At 46.5% G+C, this 25,734-nt stretch overlaps 1 protein-coding gene across 1 annotated transcript; it reads left to right on the forward strand.

The window, feature by feature from the left end:
* Window positions 1-1,951: 1,951 nt before the first annotated feature.
* Window positions 1,952-25,734, forward strand: LOC311130493 (dynamin-2-like). Its single transcript, XM_084163245.1, has 22 exons — window positions 1,952-2,218; window positions 2,494-2,736; window positions 7,798-7,871; window positions 8,257-8,406; window positions 8,525-8,604; window positions 8,705-8,828; window positions 8,990-9,088; window positions 9,606-9,766; window positions 9,858-10,000; window positions 10,089-10,224; window positions 10,318-10,385; window positions 10,517-10,655; window positions 10,813-10,899; window positions 11,009-11,079; window positions 11,241-11,292; window positions 12,896-13,009; window positions 19,697-19,806; window positions 22,039-22,150; window positions 23,457-23,621; window positions 23,923-24,161; window positions 24,241-24,366; window positions 25,376-25,734. The coding sequence occupies exons 2-22, from the start codon at window positions 2,522-2,524 to the stop codon at window positions 25,413-25,415; spliced, it is 2,505 nt and encodes an 834-aa protein (XP_084019371.1). The 5' UTR covers window positions 1,952-2,218; window positions 2,494-2,521; the 3' UTR covers window positions 25,416-25,734.

The following is a 25,734-nucleotide window of genomic DNA, read 5'->3' on the forward strand; positions in this document are numbered from 1 at the left end:
TTTTACTGAGTTACAGTTCATATAAGGAAATCAGTCAATTTAAATAAAGTCATTAGGCCCTTAACTATGGATTTCACATGACTGGGAATACAGATATGCATCTGTTGGTCACAGATACCTTAAAAAAGAAAGAGTGTGGATCAGGAAACCAGTTAGTATATGGTGTGCCACCATTTGCCTCATGCAGCGCGACACATCTCCTTTGCATAGAGTTGATCAGGCTGTTGATTGTGGCCAATGGACTGTTGTCCCATTCCTCTTCAATGGCTGGGCGAAGTTGCTGTATATTGGCAGGAACTGGAACACGCTGTCCTACACGTCGATCCAGATCATCCTAAACATGCTCATTGGGTGACATGTTTGGTGAGCATGCAGGCTATGGAAGAACTGTGACATTATCAACTTCCAGGAATTGTGTACAGATCCTTGCGACATGGGGCCTTGCATTATCATGCTGAAACACGAGGTGGTGGCGGCGGATGAGTGGCATGACATTGGGCCTCAGGATCTCGTCACGGTATCTCTGTGCATTCAAATTGCCATCGATAAAATGCAATTGTGTTCGTTGTCTGTAGCTTATGCCTGCCTATACCATAAACCCACCGCCACCATGCGGCACTCTCTTCACAACGTTGACATCACCAAACCGCTCGCCCACATGACGCCATACACGCTGTCTGACATCTGCCCGGTACAGTTGAAGCCTGGATTCATCCATGAAGAGCACACTTCTCCTCCAGCATGCCCGTGGCCATCGAAGGTGAGCATTTGCCCACTGAAGTCGGTTACGATGCTGAACTGCAGTCAGGTCAAGACCCTGGTGAGGACGACGAGCACACAGATGAGCTTCCCTGAGATGGTTTCTGACAGTTTGTGCAGAAATTATTAGGTTTTGCAAACCCACAGTTTCATTAGCTGTCCAGATGGCTGGTCTCAGACGATCCTGCAGGTGAAGAAGGCAGTTGTGGATGTCCTGGGCTGGTGTGGTTACACGTGGTCTGCGGTTGTGAGGCCAGGTGGATGTACTGCCAAATTCTCTAAAACGAAGTTGGAGGTGGATTATGGTAGAGAAATTAACATTACATTCTCTGGTGGACATTCCTACAGTCAGCATGCCAATTGCATGCTCCCTCAAAACTTGAGACATCTGTGGCATTGTGTTGTGTGACCAAACTGCACATTTTAGAGTGGCCTTTTATTGTCCCCAGCACAAGGTGCACCTGTGTAATGATCATGCTCTTTAATCAGATTCTTAATATGCCACACCTGTCAGGTGAATGGATTATCTTGGCAAAGGAGAAATGCTCACTAACAGGGATGTAAACCAATTTGTGCACAACATTTGAGAGAATTTTTTTTTTGTGCGTATGGAAAATGTCTGGGATCTTTTATTTTAGCTCATGAAACATGGGACCAACACTTTAAATGTTGTGTTTATATTTTTGTACAGTGTACTTAGTGTCAACACAATCAATAAATAATGTTTTATTCTCAAACTTTTCTCTGGTGTTTATTGATGATGAACCCTGGAGTGATTTTCTCAGGCTTACAGTTGGTTTCAAGATATTTTAGAAATATTTAATCTAATATCTTTTGGATAGAGATCCCCCTACCCACAACTGATTTTATACTGCACTGCCTCTCACTCACACACACACTCTCTCACTGCCAAAGAATGCAGCCGTGTTATTTACAGTAGATGAATCGTGCAGCATGGCTCCAAACTACAGGGCCAAGACGGCAGTCATTGCGAGGAGGGTGTGATTTAAATAGCCCTGGGCTGGAGGCGGGGAATATTACCTGTCTGTCAAACAAAACAAATATTATAACTGGCCATCTCATCTGCTCATAGCTATGAATGGGCGTGCAGACTGTCTGGCAACTCCTGCACAGATTTGTACGCATGCGCAGACAGTGAAACCCGTTAGCTGTCAAATTGATCAAACTGTAATCGAGTTGTTTCACTGGCTTAACCGAGTCAAATCAGACCCAAAGTCCACCGGAGGAAATGTTACCTTCACGATTCTCTCTTTGACTTTTTGGGATCGCCTTTTCCAACAGGAAATAAATAGAAAACACAGGGTGCAACTTGCGTTTGGGTCAGGCTTGCTCGCGCAGGGAGTCTGGACCACGGCGGTGCCAAGTCGGACTTGACAGTACCAGTGCTAACATTACCAGCAAGACAAGAGAGACAACGAATTTTTAGACCGACTACCAGGTATCTAGATAGCCGCTAGCTAAAAAATTGAAATAAGTGATACATATACAAACTTTCTATTTGTTTTAGTGGCATGCCGATTCAATAAACATCAACCAGGGCCAGCACTCACTTGAAGTTGTTGTTAGCCCTGCGTTAGCTACAGCAGTAGCTAGCTCACTGTTTGTTGTCAGCTCAGCTATCAAAATATCCCAAATAACATTAATTATTTTTGAATGCCTTCATGTATTACTGTGTAAATTTGATTGTGGTCAATTATATGTCATTCTTCCCAGGCTAACCGATCCAGAAAGTTCGGTCCGGATGGTGTTGTCTGTACAAATTCAGGTGGTTGACAGTCGGACGGGAACTGTCGCCATGGGCAACCGGGGGATGGAGGATCTGATCCCCTTGGTGAATAGGCTCCAGGATGCCTTCAGCACCATTGGCCAGAGCTGCAACCTAGACCTGCCGCAGATAGCTGTCGTAGGTGGCCAGAGCGCAGGCAAGAGCTCGGTCTTGGAGAACTTTGTGGGCAGGTATGGTAGTCAGACCTAGCTAGTGATCATCAACAATAACACATCAGCTAATGCACCAGAACCATTAAGGTGCAGGAAACCATTCATGATGTTATTCAATAATGGGTTATTCAGATGCTGGCTGTGTTGGGTTTTGAGTTTGGCAGAGATTCATGGTTCCCAACAGTTGACCTCTCCAAATGAATGCACACAGCAGACAGACAGCCTCTCCTATTCAGTGAGCGCTAGCATGGGTTGTTTACTAAACCCTCTGCCAAGGGTAGCTGTGTTTGTGAAGCAGCTGATCGTTCTGGATAGTTACAAATTAGTTAAGTTATGTGACAATAGGCATGATGTGTAACAAGTGTTTTCAGATCAGAGCAGATGAAGGAGAGTGGAGACAATGAGATGATCTCCTTTTCCCTCAGTATGGTTGGCATGCAGTGTGGGCTCCTCAGAGGAGGAAGGGAAGGACCATCCTATTCAGTGAATTTCATAAAAATTTAAATAGTGAAAGATTTAAAGTTATCCTTTTTAGATAAAACTATACTAAATATATTCACGTCACAAAATAACTGATTAAAACACACTGTTTTGCAATGAAGGTCTACAGTAGCCTCAACAGCAGTCTCTGGGGTAGCACCACCAGTGTATCTGCTAAACTGCTTGCTGTCAGAGCATGTGAGCGGAGTTTAGCAGTTGGAAATCCCGCTCATTGCTCATGGAGTGGCGCACGCTCCATGTCCTTTCCAACCACTCCGCTAAAAACCACTCCGCGCTCACAGGAAAAAAAACTGCCGCTACAAATTCGTTCCATTCATTAAAATCACAATTTAACCAACACCAACATATTTGTGACTACCTGGACCTACCATTTGGTTTTGAAGTATTGAAACCAAACCATATGGATTTGAATAAACATGAAAAGGTGAATGTAAGAAGCACACATTCAAAATAAACACTCTAAATAGGTCAGGAGCCAGACAAGGAGCCTAAGAAGGAATGAACATGAAATATTTAGGCTATATTATTTCAAGGCTATAGCCTTCAAAGAAATACATTGTGAAGCATTTGCGAGTGCGACACTAGGCTGGTTGGGACAAAGCACTCACCATTTAAACAACATTTTGTTGTATTAAATCATTAATAGTCTATAGATTGCGCATATAGGCTGTGTTACAAACTGGCTTGTAGCCTGTAACAAAGAGGGAGACAACGCAGAGATAGAAATAACAAACATGTTTATTAAATAAAGTAAACTATATCCAAGTGACAATGGTGTGTGTAGTCAGTAGTGTAGGTGAGTGGATGTGTGCATAGATGGTGATGAGGGATGGTGAGAGGTGCCAAAACAAATGAACACAAAGAAGCCCCAAAATGCCACACCCAAAAACAACAGTGGGTCTGCATGGGGAGAGTCTCCTCGAGGTATGGGGGAAAGGTGTATTTATCCCCAGGACACACTCGAGCCAAGGTGTGTCCCATTTCGCTGACGACCCTCCCAGCTCCGCCCACCGTCATCCAATTAAGGAAAACAAGAGCAGAGAGAAAGAATTCGGCAGACGGAGTGGGAGGGTCGTCACGGCTGTGACTTACTTAGAATTAAATACAAATTAAACGAAAAATGACATATTAGTGCCTTTTGAATTGAAACACCAGTTTGGCCAGTCTGTGGCTTCAGGGTCATGCGAATTCGGCAGACAGAGTGGGAGGGTCTGGGGACCACCGAGGACCCCGGAACACCACACCTACCAAGAAACAAATTGTAAATAATTCACAAATATATATACATAAACACAAACAAAATACTGCCCTGGTTAACCCTACCCCACTGCCCCTGCCAACCTCGTCCTCCCCAGATCTCAGCAACCTTTAAGAGGAAAGAAAAAAAAGAGGACGGCAGGGAACAGAAGAATTTACCCTTAGCCCTGAGAACAGGACATTCGTTTTTCCAATGACCTGAACCCTGACAGTAGTGACACTCTTGACTGAAGTCAGCTTTACCATGGGAGCCAGGCTCAACCCTGGATGAATTTATCCCCAGGACACACCCGAGCCCAGGTGTGTCCCATTTCGCTGACGACCCTCCCAGCTCCGCCCACTGACATCCTATTAAGGAAAACAAGCAGAGAGAAATAATTCGGCAGACAGAGTGGGAGGGTCGTCACGGCTGTGACTAACTTAGAATTAAATACAAATTAAACTAAAATGACTTATTAGTGCCTTTTGAATTCAATTTTAGAATTAATTTTTAGAAACACTAGTTTGGCCGGTCTGTGGCTTCAGGCTCATGCGATGGTGCCAGGAGAGCAGGCCAGCAGCGGAGGCTATCCTCTCCACACTTGCAAAGCCACTGGGGATGCTAAACACCCTTTAGGCCACTCTTGCCAGGCTGGGCAGAGATGCAGAGTTGTTTTTAATTATAGATAGGTAGGCCTAAAGGTTTTTAGGTAAAATAACCCAATCAAAATGGAAAGCTCCTTGAACGTGGTAATATGCCAGGACTATTGGGGCCAAAATCAATTATGGCCTATTGTATAGATATTAGAACAAAAATGAACTTTAAAAATATATATTTTTTGTTTATAAATACTTGACACACTTAGTTATCTACCCACCTTTTAGCATTTGCACAAAATAAGTACTCAATCATGTTTTTGGGATAAGTGTATTTTCAGATTCCACAATTATTTTTTGTTGTGGAGAGTACATCACCGCACTCCCTCTCTTGCTCTTGGTCCTCATCTTTGTAAGTCACCTTGATTTAGCATCTGTGTGTTTTATCAGTTTCTTTATGAAAATATTTAGTGAACTCCATGACAGTAGCTAAAGCAAGGGGCTATAGCAGCACACAAGTAGACTACAAATGCATGCTGGGGCGGGCATGCCCTGAGCTCGTGAAGTGAGCACTACTGGAGCGAAATTGGAGCGGGCGAGAAGGCCGACACTCCAGCCTTCTGGAATCTCGCTCCGCGCTCCAGTCAAATTGGGCACGCTCCGCTCCAGCTCCACTCCGCTCACATACTCTGTTTGCTGTACACTGTACTGCATGATTGTAGCGAGTTTACTAATGTGTTAGTTCTAGTAGTTATGCAAATACGGTGACAACGATGTAGGCTGTGTGTAGTGGTTATGGTATGAAAAGGTTTTTTCGCCTGGTCACAGACAGCTGATGTGTTGTGCACCGACGTTCACAAGCGAAGGGAAAAGGTGAGAGGAGGAGAGTGCGTAGATGCGAGAAATAATTATACAATGAACAAAGTGATGATGCTGTTTGTATGTGGCTGCTATGAAAGTGAACTGTGTATTCATTCTGCCGATTCTGTTGAAAAATTAATCTTAAACAGAAGCAAACAGAACGAAACAGGGATAAACCTGAATTTGTCCAATCGAAACTCTTGTTTGCAACTGTTTGAACTAATGATTACAACCTAGGTCAGCTAGATGCAGGCAAGAGTGTGCAAGGCAGTATTCAATGTGTCACTGTCTGTCACCTTGATTACTCCAATTTGTCTCTCGACCTGTGCACCTACGTTATAAACTTTCATTCGTAGGCTAGGTTGTAACAACCTCATGATGAGTATAGGGAAAATTTGAGTATCATGATGTTATATTGAACTGGGTGAATGGGAATATGAATGACAGTCATCCATTATGCTGTAATAGAAGGCTATGCTCATAAAAAATGTAAGTGTCCTCCCTAATCTTAAACAGCACCAACCGCCACTGTTGGCATGGGAGAGTGAAGTGGGTACTGGATGCTTGAAATGGTTGTGTGACAGTAGTGATGATGGCTGTGTGAGTGATAGCTGTGTGACAGTGACCAGCACTTGGTGGCTTATCTAGCAGGGGCCCTGCTGAGGACTGGGTCTGTGCTGAAGGGCTGGAGTCAGAGAGAGGTCAGGGAACAGAGCATGCCTTGGAGCATGTGTGCAGTCAGTCAGAAAGTTTTCAGTCCGACAGTCAGTCAGTCAGTCAGTCATTGAGCTAACAGAGCTGAGCTGAAGAGGGCATTGTGTCCCTTCTCTCCTCTCTGTGTGCTGATGCTTGATGTCTCCTCCTTACTGACTGACAGCCATATAAGCAGGACCTCTTTCAGACAGGCATGATGCAGCCTCAACTTCATTTCCTATAAACTGACACTGGAGGAGTGTTGGAGAGCTGTTGACCTGGTGAGAACTCTCTCTGCTGCCGTACTGCACACAGACACACACCCACAGTAACAGGCTAACAGCACAACAACACTGCAGCTTCCCCTTGGCAGAATGTGTCCCCTTTATCAGTCTTTCCATCTCTGACTCACTGACTTCATCTCTAAGGGCTGAATCCAGCTGTATCTCCCACCCTGAGTGTCAGTCCTTCCTCTCTCCAGGCATGTTGTGTTGTCACAGCTGAATTATAAATGGTAGGATGCTGTAAAATAAATACAAAACGGGACAACAGGAAAAAGGTGGCACTCTGAAGTTGGAATGAAAGACTAGAAATACGTCACTGTTTTCCACCCATTATTGCTTTGTACTTGATACTGTAGCCTGAGTGGGGGCTTGTTTTGACATTGAGATGTAGAGCTATTGTATACTTAGCTCAGCAGGGCTAGACATGTTTCAGGTTCCAATGTTGTGTTGTATATCATCTTTCTCTTGTCTTTTAAAAGTAAAACAAACCTCCACTAGCTGTGTCATAGTCATCACACATAAATGAACATATCCCTGCCTGCATAGGAAAAACCTATACCGGTATGTAAGCCCTCCACAAATAAGTGTTGCAGCAGTAGTAAAGATGGCGAGGTTGAGAGAGCTGGTCTAGTATTTCAGACTCGGATAAAATGTGCTAGCTCGACTTGGCCAAGTGTGCATTGGCTCTGAGCCTCTGACTGCCCTGGCATTGTGCCTCTGAGAGTGGTGCTTCCTCTACAGAGCTAACACACAGACACACTGTGTATCTGTTGTTTGGCAGTGAGACAGATGCCTGAGGGGTCAGTCTTTTATCTCCTAACTCTTCTATTCCTCTATTCCCTTTTCTTCTCTCCTCTTACTGACTCTTCCGTTCATCCCCTCTTCCTTTCTCTTCCTCTCCTCTCAGGGACTTCCTCCCCCGGGGTTCTGGCATCGTCACCCGCAGACCCCTGGTCCTCCAGCTCATCTCTGCCAGCACAGGTAACACACACACACACACACACCCACACACACTCTTGACAAATAAGTCTATAACTGTAGGCTACATCGCATTAAACTGCTGTCACTGTGTGTAGATATGACTCCCCACCAGGGGGCAGAGTCTGTCTGTCTGCAGGGACAATTATGGAATGCTGCTAATTGTACACAACTATAGGAGACACAGTACTGCTCTGTTCCCCCCCAGATATGGGGAACAGCAATGATGTCATATATACAAACTAGACTAGATATCTGACACCTGACGTATGTGTCCGAAGACCACTGGTATAATGTATTTCTATTTTTATTTGATGTCTGTGGGAAATGGGCATTGACCCCCTGCATCTCTCTCTCTCTCTCCCGCCCCCCTCCTCTCTCTCTGTAGAGTATGCAGAGTTCCTCCACTGTAAGGGGAAGATGTTTTCAGACTTTCAGGAGGTTCGCCAGGAGATCGAAGCAGAGACAGTGAGACTCACTGGAACCAATAAGGGTGTCTCTCCTGTCCCCATCAACCTACGAGTTTATTCCCCTCACGGTACACACACACACACACCATAGTGTACTACTCTTACACACTCCCCACATGGTAACACACCCTACATCTCAACCTGAACCGGATGCTTCAATGCATAAATATGTCTGTCTGTCCTCAGTGTTGAACCTAACCCTGGTGGATCTGCCTGGCATTACCAAAGTGCCTGTAGGAGACCAGCCTGCTGATATAGAGTACCAGGTCAGACACATCAGTACAATTTAACTGATATTATAAGACCATTTCTCCCACCCTTCTCTCCTTCCTTCATAAATAAAGTTGTATTGTATTTGTTCCCCAGGTGAGGGACATGATCATGCAGTTTATCTGTAAAGACAATTGTCTGGTCTTGGCTGTGACTCCAGCTAACATGGACCTTGCCAACTCTGACGCTCTCAAACTGGCCAAGGACGTCGACCCTCAGGGTGAGACCAGCAGGACAGAACGTCTCCCCCAGCACCTTTTCACATGGCCCAAATCATAGAAATAAGATTATTTCTTCATTCTTATTCCTATGGTCCAGATAACCAGTACATTGGAAGTGAATTTAAAATGGGTACTATTTGACTTCATTGTTTTCAACCAGGCCAGCGGACCATAGGGGTGATCACTAAGTTGGATCTGATGGATGAGGGAACGGATGCCCGGCACATACTGGAGAACAGGTTACTGCCACTACGCAGAGGTACATGGGGTTTTATTACCATAACATCCCCATAACGTCCCAATAATGTCCCCATACTGTTCCCATAATATCCCCATGATGTTTCCATAACATCCCCATAATGTTCCCATAACATCACCAGTGACCAGGCTGAGGTAAGTGTTGAAATGGAGGCTTGATGTCCTCCTGCCATGCTGAGCTGAGCTCATGGGTTGAGTTACAGTATTACAATCAGTGCTAGCCTGCCCTGGGAGTGAGTGAGTAAGTGAGTGTGTGTGTGTGTGTGGAAGGGGGTCAGGGTCTAGGCTGGCTGGCTGGCTGGGTAAAGCTGTGCCAGGTGCAGGGTCATGCTTGATGCTTCAGAGGTAATACATTAGACATGGAGCCTACTGTTAGTGCTGCTGTTACAGTAGAGAGATTAGAGTTGAGCTGCCTGAAACCTCTGCTGGCCTGCTGAAATCAGATGGCCTTCTGAACCCTGTAGTGATGTGTAATGCATGGAGACACTGCTTACTCTCTACTCTCCTCTCCTCTCCAGGTTATATCGGGGTGGTGAATCGTAGTCAGAAGGACATTGATGGGAGGAAGGACATTAAGTCAGCTCTGGCTGCCGAGAGGAAGTTCTTCCTGTCTCACCCTGCATACAGACACATGGCTGACATCATGGGCACCCCCTACCTACAGAGAGTCCTGAACCAGGTACACACGAACACACACTGATACGTTTTGACCAGATAACTGTTCAAATCAGCTTTTTCTTTATTGTGTGTGTATGTAACTCTCTCTACAGCAACTGACCAACCACATCCGAGACTGTCTGCCAGTGTTCCGCGGTCGTCTCCAGAGCCAGCTCCTAGCGCTGGATAAAGAGGCTGAGGAGTACAAACACTACAGACCTGACGACCCTGCACGCAAGACCAAGGCCCTGCTACTGTTAGTACAGACACACACACACACACACACACACACACACACACACACAGCTAACATAATACACAACGCTCTCTTGATGTGTGTGCAGGCTGATGCAGAAGTTTGCAGCAGACTTTGAGAAGCGTATTGAGGGCTCAGGAGACCAGGTGGACACTATAGAACTGTCAGGAGGAGCCAAGATCAACCGCATCTTCCACGAACGCTTCCCCTTCGAACTGGTCAAGGTCAGCCTGGGGGTCTGTATGTGTGTGTCTCACCAGCTTTCGCTCAGTGTGTGTCACCTCTTACTTTGGGTGTGTGCGTGTTTGTATCTTCAGATGGAATTTGATGAGAGGGAGCTGCGGCGGGAGATCAGCTATGCCATCAAGAACATCCATGGCATCAGGTGTGTGTGTGTCAGAGAGGATACATGCTTAGTTGGGCTCATGGGTCTCTGTCTATCTATCTGGCCTGTCACCACTCCTATTTTGCTCTCTCTCTGTCTCTCTGTCTCTCTGTCTCTCTCTCTGTATCTAGGACTGGTTTGTTTACTCCAGACCAGGCGTTTGAGGCGATAGTGAAGAGACAGATAATGAAGCTGAAGGGTCCCGGCATTAAATGTGTGGACATGGTCATCCAGGAGCTGATCAACACTGTACGCCAATGCACCACCAAGGTAACCACCACTGCTGTGTGTGTGTTTGACAGTAACTCCATCATCATATCTCTTGTTATTTGCCAGGTCGCCGTTGTAAATGAGAACTTGTTCTCAACTGGCTTACCTGGTTAAATAAAGGTTAAATAAAAAAATAAAAAATATTTATTGTCTCTAGTTGGGTTCCTTTCCAAGACTGCGAGAGGAGACGGAGAGAATCGTGACCACACACATCCGGGACAGAGAGAGTCGAGCTAAAGACCAGGTCTCACACATACACACACACACACACAAACACACGCACACACACACACACAAACACACATACACCAACCTTAAAATATAGTGACTGTGTGTGTGTGTTCTCTGTACAGGTCCTGCTGCTAATCGATGTACAGTCGGCCTACATCAACACTAACCATGAGGACTTCATTGGCTTCGCTAAGTGAGTTGTCCCTGGTTAGTTGTCCCTGGTTAGTTCTCCCAGGTTAGTTCTCACTGTCTATGTTTTCCGGTCATCATCATATGTGGGTTGGACATGATGATTAAATGGAGAAAAATTGTCAGATGGGAGAGTGACTGACTGACTGTGTGTGTGTGTCCCAGTGCGCAGCAGAGGAGTGATCAGACCAATAAGAAGAGCATTGCAGGAAACCAGGTGAGTTTCACATAGCTCAGTTACTTTATCTCAGGTGATGAATGTCTTAGGTTTTATTCTCTGATGCTAATACGTGTGTTATGAGAAGTTAAGAAATGTGCAACTGGACTGGAATAGCAGCTGATGTGGAGGTTTACTGTATGTAGGAGGAGCAGGTGAACCTGCCTGGGCACACAGTGTCTGCTCCACCCTAACATCCCTGTTCTCTCCTCTCTCCTGTTCCAGGGTGTGCAACCAGTCTCCAGTCTAATAGTATGAGTAGTCCAGTCTTTGTAAGGCTAAACCCTCACTGCTGACTCACGGCTGCCCCCTACTGGGACACTGTTTGTACCTCTCACTGGTTGTCTCCTGTTCACCAACCTCTTTAACCCACAGCTCCACTGCTCTCTTTTCCACCGTCTTTCCACAGACTGCACTCTGGCCCTACTCCCTCTTCCTGCTTCTCTCTCTCTCTCTGTGTGTGTGTGTGTGTGTGTGTGTGTGTGTGTGTGTGTGTGTGTGTGTGTGTGTGTGTGTGTGTGTGTGTGTGTGTGTGTGTGTGTGTGTGTGTGTGTGTGTGTGTGTGTGTGTGTGTGTGTGTGTGTGTGTGTGTGTTTGTATGCAGCACAAAATGGCGCTGAGTTGTAAACTTGGCTCGGATCTCAGATCCAAGCGCAGCTGTCTGGTCACTCACTAAACACAAACACTAGGGACTAATGGAGGTGTGTGTGTGTGTGCATATGTGTGTCCCTGCCTCATCCCCCTTTCTCTCACTTCCTCCTCTCTTTCATCCTCTGCCCAAATCTGTCCGTTTTTAGCCATCAGCTCTTTTCTTCCTTCCTGTCCTCCTCACAGTTTCTCTCTCCCACAGTTCTTCAACAGTTGTTTTTCTCTGGCACTATTTCTTGGTACTATTTTACCATACCGTACCTTCCATGTCTTTATCATTTCTAATGTTTATTCCCATCATGCTCTTTGTGTGTCGCTTTGTATTGGTCAGAGAAATGTGGTAAAGGACTTGGCAGAAATTACCACTAGTGATTTAATGACTGGGTGAGGGGGTATTTCACTTTTCTAACTGATCCTCTTTGTCTCAACAGCTGATATCTCTGTGCATGCATTACAGTGCCTCTCTCAATCTATGTGCATGTATATGGATCTCTGTCTATGCATGTAGCATGCAGTATATCTGCTCTCTCCCACACTGTGACCCATATGTAAGATACATCATCACACCATCTCACTCTTTTTCAAGCTAAGCTCCACAGCACCTGCCTCTCTATCTCTAAACCCCTCAGCTCAGAGCCAGTCTCCTGAGCAGAGCTCTACAGTGATAGTTCACCCAGACTACATATTGACTCTTCTATTTACAGCATTCTAACATGAATCATCACACACATTGTTTTACCTGGACAATTCTAATGCTAGGCTGTAGCTAAGTAGACATACAGTACAAACCCAGATCTTAGCTAACTGACATAAGGGCTTCATAGCCTACTATCTTTTGTATCCATGAGATGAGGTAACTTTGTAATCTGAGTGAACTATCCCTTTAATCCCTCCCACCTTAACCTCCTCTCAGTCCCTCCCCTGACATCACCCCTGACCTCAGATCTCTCCATAGGTAATCCGTAAGGGCTGGCTGACCATCAACAACATCAGTATCATCAAGGGCGGTGCCAAGGAGTACTGGTTCATCCTGACCGCTGAGAGCCTGTCCTGGTTCAAGGATGACGAGGTGAGCACAGAGTCACTGATCTGGTCTGATGATGAGACTACTGCAGCTTTACTATTGAGGCTTACTAGTAGAGTAGTGATGGGGGAAAAGATCGATACAGTTACATATCGGGATATAATTTTTGACGATATATCGTATTGTTTTGACAATATCGCAATATTATTTTTGCGCTAGTTGGCTGTACTTGCACCAAGAAACTCCAGTATTTTTCCTTCGTAGGTTGTTTTTCATCTTCTTTTTAAATAGGGAGACCGTTTTCTTTCCTGCACTAATTTCTATGACTGATCAAAACTAGTTTTCTCATGGCTCTCTCTTGTCCCTCTGCAGCAGACATACAGTGCCTTCAGAAAGTATTCACACCCCTTGACTTTTTCCACATTTTATTGTGTTACAGCCTGACTTTAAAATTGATTAAATTGAGACTTTGTGTCACTGATATACACACAATTCCCCATAATGTCAAAGTGGAATTATGTTTTTAGAAATGTGTACACATTATTTTAAAATGAAAAGCTGAAATGTCAATAAGTATTCAACCCTTTTGTTATTGCAAGCCTAAATAAGTTCAGGAGTAAGAATTTGCTTAACAAGTCAGATAATAAGTTGCATGGACTCACTCTGTGTGCAATACTAGTGTTTAACATGATTTACCTAATCTCTGTACCCCACACATACAATTATCTGTAAGGTCCCTCAGTCGAGCAGTGAATTTCAAACACAGATTCAACCACAAAGACCAGGGAGGTTTTCCAATGTCTCGCAAAGAAGGGCACCTATTGGTAGATGGGTAAAAAAAAAAGCAGACGTTGAATATCCCTTTGAGCAGGGTGAAGTTATTAATTACACTTTGGATGGTGTATCAGTACACCCAGTCACTACAAAGATACAAGCGTCCTTCCTAACTCAGTTGCCGGAGAGGAACGAAACCGCAAAGGGATTTCACCATGAGGCCAATGGTGACTTTAAAACAGTTGGAGTTTAATGGCTATGATAGGAAAAACTGTGGATGGATCAACGACATTGTAGTTATTCCACAATACTAACCTAAATGACAGAGTGAAAAGAAGGAAGCCTGTACAGAATAAAAATATTCCAAAACATGCATCCTGCTTGCAATTAGGCACTAAAGTAAAACTGCAAAAAATGTGGCAAAGAAATTAACTATATGTCCTGAATACAAAGCGTTATGTTGGGGGAAAATCCAACACAACGCATCACTGAGTACTACTCTTCATATTTTCAAGCATGGTGGTGGCTGCATCATGTTATGGGTATGCTTGTTATCGGATTACATTTTTAAAAAACGGAATAGAGCTAAGCACAGGCAAAATCCTAGAGGAAAACCAGTTTCAGCTTTCCACCAGACACTGGGAGACAAATTCACCTTTCAGAAGGACAATAACCTAAAGTACAGGGCCAAATATACACTGGAGTTGTTCACTAAGACAACATTGAATGTTCCTGAGTGGCCTTGTTACAGTTTTGACTTAAATCAGCTTGAAAATCTATGGCAAGACTTGAAAATGGCTGTCTAGCCATGATCAACAACCAACTTGACAGAGCTTGAATAATCTTTTTAATAATAATGTGCAAATATTGTACAATCCAGGTGTGAAAAGCTCATAAAGACCTACCCAGAAAGACTCACAGCTGTAATCGCTACATAAGGCGATTCTAACATGTATTGACTCAGGGGGTTGAATACTTATATAAATTAGATATTTCTGTATTTCATTTTCAAAAAATGTGCCCAAAATTCTAAAAACATGTTTTCACTTTGTCATTATGGGGTATTGTGTGTAGATGGGTGAGAAAAAAAACATATATTTAATCCATTTAGAATTCAGGCTGTAACACAACAATGTGGAATAAGTCAAGGGGTAGGAATAATTTCCGAAGGCACTGTATGGTGAGCAATATGTTTGGAACATCGAATCGCAATAAAATCACAGTATCGAATTGCAATACATATAGAATCGTGAGAATCGTAATACCATATCGGCACCTAAGTATTGTGATAATATCTTTATTGTGAGGTCCCTGGCAATTCCCAGCCCTATAGGAGAGGTTGGACAAAATACACACCTGAGTACCTCAGACCAACACACACACCTTTATTACACCTTTTATTACACACACATTTCTGTTAGCTACAAAAGAGCTCCAAATACTACTGTCTTCTGCAGTAGGGGAAGGGAGAGTGTAATACAGGGAATGTAGGAAAGACATGGGCAGCTAGGGTCAGAGTCATCACCATCATCATCAAGCAGGAAGTCTGGGGTGTACTGGCTGGGATTAGCTGTGGGAGTTGTCCGTCAAGCTGTAGTTGCGATGTGGTTGGTCAGCGGGGCTGCCATCTGTCTGCCTGTCTGTGCCTGCTGTACAGGATAGGAAGGTCTGCACAGCAAGTGTAGACAGGCAGACACACCACAACACTCTCTCAGCCTAGCTCAGCACTGCTCGCTCATGATGTCCGCAGACTGTGTGTTTGTCGGTGTGTGTGTGTGTCAGTGTGTTTTGGGATGGGCTGGCCTGTAACTTAGGTAACTCAAATGCACACATGTAAGTACAGAGCTGTCCCAATACTACTTCAACTAAGCCCCCATATTCCCCACCATACATCCCTTCCGCTCTATTCCTCCCTCTCTCTGTCCACTCTTCCCCCTGCTCCCCCTATTCCTCCTCTGGGAGTTGAGGCATTTGGAGCAGTTCACTCTGACACAGCTGGAGCTGCCCCAAGCCAAACCAACACACACACACACCTCCTTAATCATTCATTTATTGTTACTCATTACGTTCCTCTCACAGGGGTCTAATAGCAACAATTATCTCACTAACGTAATCTGTTCTAACAGCAGTGTCTATGACAACACTACTGATAGGAGAACTACAAGTAGCCTGGCTGGTACAGGAGGTTCTATTGCCAGGTTAACAAAACCCCTCTGCTCTGCTCTGCCTTCTATTTCACAATATTACAGATTACAATATTAGACTTTACTACACATATTGTACTTCAGTGTAGTTATAGGTATGCTACGAAAGGGGTAATAATCTATGGTGAAATAGTAATCATAACTATTTCTTATCCAAAGGGAAACTGGGTTGACTACTGTTAGTTCAGTTGGAGCCCTGTGTTCTCTCCATGCGCCTATGTGTGTTTGTCTCAGTGAGGGGGATGTCTACTGTAATAAATGATCCTTACTATCACAGCTATATCACCATGCTGCCCCAACACCACTGTAGGCCTCAGACACACTCCTCGAGTCAGACCCAGGCCAAGCTTGTCTCTCGCAAAGTCTCCTCTATTTCCACCTCCACAAAGTTCTCTCCCTCCCTTTTCCCTCTCTCTTTTTCTTTCTTTCTCTGGCCCTCCTTCTCTGATTCCCTCCCTCTGTCCTTCTCTTTCCCTCTCCTTTTCCCGCTCTCTCCCTCCTATTCCCCCTCTTGCTGGGTCTCTCTCCTTTTCCCTTTCCTTCTCTCACTCTCTCCCTCAGTCTCTCTGGTTGGTAGTCTCTCTGGGCCTGTACACATTCCTGGCTGGAGAACTCAAGGTTTAGTCCAAACACCCGCTTAGCTTCCAACATCTAGCTAGAGAAATCCCACATGGCCACTTCTACATTTCAACCCTCCCCCTCCTTCTCTGTCCCCCCCCCCCCTTCCATGTCCCCCTTCTCCCCCTCAGACTCCCACTCACAACTTCATCTCCTCCTCCTCATCTCCCCTTTTCCACAAATACAGATCACCTAGCCAAACCACCAGGCTTCAGACACCCTTTCTCTTTCTTTCTCTCTCACTCTCTCTTGTGATCTCTTACTTTTTATTCAGCTCATTCAATCATGTCTCACCACAGTATGGTCACCGTTAATTATTTTCCTTACATAAACACATACTGTACCCACTCACACACAAACACAAACTCCCTCCCATATATGCTGCTCACACTCTCTTATGTATAGATACCCTCCATACGTTTAATCTAAACAATGTATACACACTAATGTCCACACACTAAACAGTGTATAATCGCTATATAACACTGAACAGACATACATTCCTCCTTCCCTCTCTCCCTGCCTGAGGCCCCACGTGCAGCCTGAGGAAAAACAGACGACCTGCGCCCATACTCACCCTATACTCTATACACACACACCCATACACACACCCTATACACTATACACACGTTCCGTACAACACCCATACACTCACACTAGACTATACACACACATTCCCATACAGCACCCAAACATTCTAATCTACAGACTCACCCGCAGCCTTTTACCACAGCACAGTAGTGTGTCTGTGTGTCCAGCCTGTTTGCTATATCACACAGTGAGTCTGCAGAGAGAACCAGTTTCAGATAGAGCAGCTTTGATGTATGATCCACCATGAGCAGCCTGACACACACACACAATATACTATCATACCGACCACTTACAAATATAGCAGGCCTCTAGGCACAGAACAACAACGTAGTAGCAGACAGCAAAAGGCAAATCAGCAAAGACCAATTCATCCATCTGAATGTGCGTGTGTGTGTGTGTGTGTGTATGCTCGTGTGTGTGTGTGTTTGAGAGAGAGTGGTGGAAGCCATTCCTTGCCCAGTCTAACCAATGTGCGGACTACTGTACACCAGTAAGACCCTGAACAGGTAGTCTGAACACTGGGACGACGGAACAGGACTCACTCTCTCCTCTCCTTCTTCTCTCTCCCTCTTCTCTCCTTCTATTTCTTTCTCTCTTTTCCTTTCTCTTTGCTTTTTCGTCTCTCCGAAGTGTTGAAGGAGTCGGAGGAGTAGGAAGATTCTTCATGTCTCCTCTCTCTCTGTTTTATCTTTCTTCTTCTCTCATTCCTTTCTTTTATCTTGTTTTTCACCAAAGTTTTAGTTGACAAACTGGCTAAAGGATTCTCAATGTCTCCTCCTTTCTCGTCCTGAGTGAAGGGTGAAGGGTCGCACGCATGTGCGCGCACACACACTGGCTGTCCTCTTCTATGGGTCTTGGTCCTGTTCTGGTCGCGGCCCGGCCCGGTCCGGTGTGTGTGTGTGCCGGGGATCTGAGTGGCTGCATCCGAGTGAACGAGTATCCAGCCTCGACGTGGCACATTCACTCTCAGCACTGGGGATCTGCCAGTGCACTTAGGGAAGGCATAACGAAGAAAGGGATGGAAGAAGGGAGGGACTGAGGCGCCATATATGGGTTGTTGGGACCCTTGGGAATCAACTTTGGAGTGGTCTGCAGTTTCTCTCCCCTTCTCGCTCTCTCTCTTGCGCTCTCTCTCTCAAGCGGTACCAGATGTCTGTCGTCTGTCGGAGCGCCAGCCTCTTTCTGTATTTTTTTTCTGCCTCTCTAACAGGAAGTGGGCCCCTCTGGAAAAAAAGAGAGTGGAATGAAGGAAGAGTCACAGGGTTCAGGAGAGACCAACACACACACACACACACACACACACACACACACACACACACACACACACACACACACACATACACACACACACTAGCGTGTGTGAGACAGACTTGCACCGTTCATTCTATATATATTTTTGGCTTCTTTACCTTTCCTGCTCATATAAAGTCCCCAATAGGCCATATGTTCATCCCTCTTTCTCCATCTTCCGCCTTCTCTCCATCTCTCCTACCATCCTTCCTCTCATCCTCTCTCCACTTCGTACTGTAGCGGTTTCCTGAGAATAGCCCCTCTGGAAGGGAGAGAGGGGGAGGAGAGTGGAGGAGAGGAGAAGAGTGAGGGGAGCAGGATGGAGGAGAAAGGTGGAGAAGAGAGAGGGGAGAAGGGTGGAGGAGAAGAGAGGGGGATGGAGAAATGTTGTGTTTTAGAGCTTCACTTTGAGTAATGACTTTCACATGTAGGACGGCTTCTTTCCCTCCCTATCTTTTTCTCTCTATCCTCTTCCTCTCTCACTCACTTTTCTTTGCCTGTTTTACTCTCTCTTTTTTTATCTCACTCCCTCCATTATTTTCCACTATTCCCATATTTTCAGTCATTCTCTCTGTTTTGCTTCATTTCTCCAACTGTTTTCTTTTGTTCATAATTTCTAATGATGACAGAGTGTAGACTCATGCCTCCCCTCCCAAACACACACACACACACACACACAAACACATCCCTGTAATGGAGAGCAGTCCAGTCCCTTTATTTATCCTAGCTAGCTCTGTTTCTCTGCTGTTTCCACCATAGAGAAGAATGTTAACAAACCAATAAGACTCCTCCCTCCATGCTATGCTTAAGCAATAATGCCTGAGGGGGTGTGGTATATGGCCAATATACCACGGCTAAGGGCTGTTCTTAAGTACGACACAACGCAGAGTGCCTGGACACAGCACTTAGCCATGGTATATTGGCCATATATTACAAACCCCCGAGGTGCCTTATTGCTTTATAAACTGGTTACCAACGTAATTACAGCAGTAAAAATAAATGTTTTGTCATACCCGTGGTATACAGTCTGATATAGATATACCACGGCTGTCAGCCAATCAGCATTCAAGGCTCGAACCACCCAGTTTATAATAGAGCATATTTTCTCTGCATGCTGTTTCTGCTTTGACCAGAACAGTAGACCTATCCATGAATGAACCCTTCTTCTATCCTCCATCCCTCCATCACCATCCCTCTCTCTCCCTCCCTCCCTCCATCCATCCCTCCCTGTCTCTCTCCCTCCATCCCTGCCCAGGAGAAAGAGAAAAAGTACATGTTACCGTTGGACAACCTGAAGTTGAGAGACGTGGAGAAGAGTTTCATGTCCAGTAAACATGCCTACGCCATCTTCAACACCGAACAGAGGTGTGTGTGTGTTGTTATAGTGGTGTTATATGAGACAAGTGTATGACAGACATATCTGAAAGAGATGGAGGGTGAGGTTCAGGAGACAAGGAGACACCCTGACTTTGTGACTTCCTCACTGACTGAGAGAAGCAGTGGGTTACTGGGCTACGCTGGGTGGGACCTGGCAGGGCAGGGTGTGTTTGTGTGGACCATAGCATACCAAGGGCAGGCTCATTAAGCAGCTAATCAATGCCAGAGTTCTGGACCAGATATGAGGCTGTTCTTGTTAGGAAACTATTTCACAGATCGCAACAAGAAGGAGGGAAAGAAAATAGAAAGAGGGCTGGGTGAGAGTGGAGGGGAGAGAAAGAGGGCTGGGTGAGAGTGGAGTGGAGGAGAGAGGGAGAGGGCTGGGTGAGAGTGGAGGGGAGAGGGAGAGGGAGAGGGCTGGGTGCGAGTGGAGGGGAGAGGGAGAGGGCTGGGTGAGAGTGGAGGGGAGTGGGAGAGGGCTGGGTGAGAGTGGAGGGGAGTGGGAGAGGGCTGGGTGAGAGTGGAGTGGAGGGGAGAGGGAGAGGGCTGGGTGAGAGTGGAGGGGAGAGGGAGAGGGCTGGGTGAGAGTGGAGGGGAGAGGGAGAGGGCTGGGTGAGAGGTGAGAGGGAGAGGGATGGGTGAGAGGGGAGAGGGAGAGGGATGAGGGAGAGGGGAGAGGGAGAGGGATGGGTGAGAGGGGAGAGGGAGAGGGGAGAGGGAGAGGGATGGGTGAGAGGGGAGAGGGATGGGTGAGAGTGGAGGGAGAGGGCTGGGTGAGAGTGGAGGGGAGAGAAAGAGGGCTGGGTGAGAGTGGAGGGGAGAGAAAGAGGGCTGGGTGAGAGTGGAGGGGAGAGGGAGAGGGCTGGGTGAGAGTGGAGGGGAGAGGGAGAGGGAGAGGGCTGGGTGAGAGTGGAGGGGAGAGGGAGAGGGCTGGGTGAGAGTGGAGGGGAGAGGGAGAGGGAATGTGTCAGTGTGTCCTACTGCTCCCCCTTCTCTCTCTCTCTCTGTGTGTTTGTGTGTGCATGCTTTTGTGTCCACAGTGCTGATCCCAGTGCTCTGTATGTCCCTGTCTGACATTTATCAGAACCTCAGGAAAGTCCCTGATCTAAAGGCAGGGGGAGAGAGAGTGAAAGGGAAAAGGGAGAAACAGATCCATGCTAAAATTCCTCAAGAGGAGAGAAAAACTCCCTCCCTGGACACAGCGGAACTGAGCGAGAAAAAGGAGAGGAAAAGAGGGGATTTGGTAACTGGTTACAATCCAGCCATTGTAACGCATTGAGTGAGTGTGGGAGTGTGGGAGTGAGTGAGTAAGTGAGTGGGAGAGAGAGCCCCCTACTGGCCCTCCTAACACCTAACCCTAATCCTTCTGGCCATCTGACCAACACCATCTCCAGCAGCATCTGGTCTACCATCCAGGCATCGACCAGGCCCTGCCTAGACCAGGCCCTGCCTAGACCAGGCCCTGCCTAGACCAGGCCATGCCTAGACCAGGCCCTGCCTAGCGTACAGACACTTGAGATCTCATGAGATACTGTATGTGGTGAGACTGCTCCAAAACACTCAGACAGCCTTCGACTGGAGACAGACAGACAAATACACACACCACCAACACACACACCACCAACACACACACCACCAACACACACACCACCAACACACACACACCACCAACACACACACCACCAACACACACACCACCAACACACACACCACCAACAACGGCAGCTTAGAAAACATGAGAGGGAGAAACAAAAGGAGAGGAACAACAGAGTGATTAAAGAGAATGTTTAACAGATGTGTGTTTGTGTGTGTGGGCGAGCGTGTGTGCGTGTGTGTTTAACAGATGGGTTTTAGACAGCTCCAGATTCCTGCCACTGTCAGACGCAGCGGCGTCTCCCTGACTGAGCGAGGGGTAGAGGGAGGGAGAGAGAGAGGGGAGGGGGAGAAGTAGAAAGGGGGAGATGAGAAAGAGAGAGAGGGGAGAAGTTTAGTGATTCATTGTGTGTGAAGAGGTGTGTTCCAGCCCTGATAACATGCCCTGTGTGAGACCTATGGTGTAGTCATGTGTATGCATATGGAATGCAACTTCAAACCTGGAGAGGAAGGTGACTGTTTGACTGTATCTGTTATAATTGTTGGAACGTATATAAGGACTATAGGTTCCTGGAGCTGGGTAATGTAGTTTGATGACGTAGCTGACTGTATGTAATGTTATTGTAGGAATGTGTATAAGGACTACAGGTTCCTGGAGCTGGTGTGTAGCTCTCAGGAGGAACTAGACAGCTGGAAGGCTTCTCTGCTGAGGGCCGGAGTCTATCCTGAGAAAGTCACTGTGAGTACCCTAGTCATAACCCCTGACCCCTAAACCTGACCCCTAACCTCTAACCCTAAACCATGACCTATAAAGTAACTGAATATTGTTACCCTGACCCCTAACCTCTAACTTCTCACCCTGACAATATCCTACACCTGCCCTAAATGTCCACTGCCTGGCTACCCTGCCCCTTCTCTCTCCTATCTCGTCCCCTCTACAACCCCTCCCCTCCCCTTCTGTCGTTGGCAGCTCACAGCTGCATTCCTGGGCTGTGATGTCAGTGTGTGTGTGTGTGCGCGTAGACTCACAGAGAGATGGCCTATCTGTTTCTAATCAGCACTGCTCCCCTTCTCTCTTCTCTATCCCCCTCCCCTTCTCTCTTCTCTATCCCCCTCCCCTTCTCTCTTCTCTATCCCCTCCCCTTCTCTCTTCTCTAACCCCTCCACTTCTCTCTTCTCTAACCCCTCCCCTTCTCTCTTCTCTAACCCCTCCCCTTCTCTCTTCTCTAACCCCTCCCCTTCTCTCTTCTCTATCCCCCTCCCCTTCTCTCTTCTCTAACCCCTCCACTTCTCTCTTCTCTAACCCCTCCCCTTCTCTCTTCTCTAACCCCTCCCCTTCTCTCTTCTCTAACCCCTCCCCTTCTCTCTTCTCTAACCCCTCCCCTTCTCTCTTCTCTAACCCTTCCCCTTCTCTAACCCCCTCCCCTTCTCTCTTCTCTAACCCCTCCCCTTCTCTCTTCTCTATCCCCCTCCACTTCTCTCTTCTCTAACCCCTCCCCTTCTCTAAAGCCTCCCCTTCTCTAACCCCTCCCCTTCTCTCTTCTCTAACCCCTCCCCTTCTCTCTTCTCTAACCCCTCCCCTTCTCTCTTCTCTAACCCCTCCCCTTCTCTCTTCTCTAACCCCTCCCCTTCTCTCTTCTCTAACCCCTCCCCTTCTCTCTTCTCTAACCCCCTCCCCTTCTCTCTTCTCTAACCCCTCCCCTTCTCTAACCCCTCCCCTTCTCTAACCCCTCCCCTTCCCCTCCTTTCCATCATCTCCCCTCTTTCTCTTCTTTCCAATCTATAGTATACTATATCTCTTCATCACCTTACCCCTCTCTTTCACACCTTCACCTCCACTCCTCTCTTTTCCCTTCTCCCCCTCTTTTATGTCCATCAATTCAATTCAAAAAAGCTAACAGCCACCTCTCTCTCCCACTCTTTTCCCTCCCTCTCTATCTCTCCATCCCTCTCCCCTTCCCTCCCTCCTCTCTCTCCATCACTCCCTCCTCTCTCTCTCTCCATCCCTCCCTCCTCTCTCTCTCTCTCTCTCTCTCTCTTACCAGGTGGATGGGGAGTGTAGTGGTTCTAGTGATAGTTTCTCTATGGACCCTCAGTTGGAGCGTCAGGTAGAGACCATACGGAACCTGGTGGACTCCTACATGAACATCGTTTACAAAGCCATCAGAGACCTCATGCCCAAGACTATCATGCACCTCATGATAAATAATGTAAGGCTGTATATCTGGCTGTCTGTCTGTCTGGGGATGTTCCAGACCATCTTTAACAAATGTTATCACATCTCATAACACCTGGACAGAACCACATTGTTATCATAGCAGTCTGATCTATAAGCATAGTACACTCTCAGGTTGTACAGCTGATGTACAACCTATATGACACGGTTGTGATACAGATATTTTGAGTTTTTCTGCACAAAAATGTTTAGACAACCATGGTTTTGTGTGGTGCCTCGGTCCCTCTCTCTCTCCTCCTTTCTCTCTCTCTCTCTTTCTCTCTCCTCCTCCCCAGGTGAAGGAGTATATTGGTAGTGATCTCCTGGTGCATCTCTACTCTCTAGCAGAGAAGTGTGTATTGATGGATGAGTCTCCAGAGCAGGAGCAGAGGAGAGAGGAGGTGCTGAGGACTCACTCTGCCCTGAAGGAGGCGCTGGCCATCATAGGAGACATCTCTACCTCCACCTCCTCTACTCCTCTACCTCCTCCTGTTGACTCCTCCTGGCTGCATGGAGCCCCTGAGACCAGCCGCAGGTAACACACACGCACGCGTGTACATATGAGTGCATGCACACACACACCATAACTCTAACCCCCATCCTCCCTCCACCAGAGGCCCCGCCCCCATGGCCCCACCAGTCCCCTCCCGCGCTGCACCCCATGGACCAATCAGCAACCACGCTGATACCACCCAGTCTCCACCCACCGGACTCATCAGACCCCCCCCTAATGTACCCAGGTAACCATGATGATGATGTTCAAAACTTTATTCATTAGCTATTTGTTGGAATTCTCTGCGCGTGCACAGAGCCAAACGTTGGGCTGCAGAGAAAGAGGGAGGTTATTTGAACTGGATGGGGGTCAGCTGGAAAATGTGTTTCTCATCTCTTTCCCATCAACCCCAGTATACAGACCCTCTCTCTCTCAACCTCAGTTCTTCTGGCATGGATTTGTTTTACTGCTCTCCATTTTTCCTCATGCAATATCTCTCTCCCCTCTGCTCCACTTCTCTCCCTCCACTCATTCCTCCCCTGCTTTTGGCCCGTCTCTTTTTCTTTCTGCCTCATTTCCTCTTCAACTGTTCTTTTGGGCCTCACACATCATCCCTTTCAAGCCCCTCCCTAACTCACTCCCTCCATAACTCTCCCTCTCCTTTTCTCTACCTCTATCCCAGGAAAATTACAAGCCCTTTTCTCCTATTTCACATCACAGGAACACTCTGCCAGTACACACACACCAAAAGATTCCTTTGTCTCCACAGGGATCTTTCCTGGTCAGCACTAGCAGGAATGCTCACTGATTTTTCAACAGGACTTTCCTCCTGAGTGCACACTATTTGCTTTATGAGATCTATTGTGTATTACTTTGTTTTAATAATTTAAAAAAAACATTGTATGAATTGTATAGTACTCTAATACTTTAAATACATCATACTACATGTGTATGATGTACTGTGGTGTGTCCTGTAGTAACCTGACGTAGCAAGGCGTAGAAACGCCTGAAACTAGATCCCCTACATACTGGGCTTGACGAGAAGAAATGTTGGGAGGTTCTCTTCTGCACTGTTCAGCCAATCCAGTAAATGTGGAGGAGGAGTTAAGATGGAGTGTCGCCTTGTTAACGTCCAAAAGCAGCAGTCACGTCACAGGCTCTCTTTCCATTTCCCTGAAAACCGGAACATTCGGTGGTTGGGGACTCTGCACAGGCTAGTCCAGTAGTAATGGTCTCTCTTCTCTGTCCCTCTCCAGGAGGCACCCCCCGGCTGTCCCCACAAAACCATCCCACTGACCCCTCCCCTCAACACAACACTGCCTCTGATAGCACAACTACATCATACAGTCTGTCAATCAGATGGATTATTTTACTATTTTTTTAATGCCTTTTTTAACTTCTTTGACAAATCCCAATTGCACCCCTATCCCCTACCTCCCAGACACTTGCATATATCTGAAATGATTGGATAGGTGTAATCAATGTGGTGATCATTTCTACTAGTCTATTGAAGGGCAAGGTGAAGCCATCACCATATTGATCATTTCTAACCATTCCATTTGGGAGTTGAAGGGCCATTCTAAACACAAATATCCATCTACCATTTTGCTGGAGA

This window comes from Coregonus lavaretus (assembly GCF_964263955.1).
Source record: "Coregonus lavaretus genome assembly, chromosome: 6".
Taxonomy (NCBI): domain Eukaryota; kingdom Metazoa; phylum Chordata; class Actinopteri; order Salmoniformes; family Salmonidae; genus Coregonus; species Coregonus lavaretus.

What these genes read in the sequence shown, in the direction of transcription:
- LOC311130493 (XM_084163245.1), top strand. Translation starts at nt 2,522, where the DNA reads ATGGTGTTGTCTGTACAAATTCAGGTGGTTGACAGTCGGACGGGAACT. An exon ending in GCTCATCTCTGCCAGCACAG is followed by an intron (nt 7,872 to 8,256) that starts GTAACACACACA and finishes CTCTCTCTGTAG; the next exon opens with AGTATGCAGAGTTCCTCCAC. An exon ending in ACGAGTTTATTCCCCTCACG is followed by an intron (nt 8,407 to 8,524) that starts GTACACACACAC and finishes GTCTGTCCTCAG; the next exon opens with TGTTGAACCTAACCCTGGTG.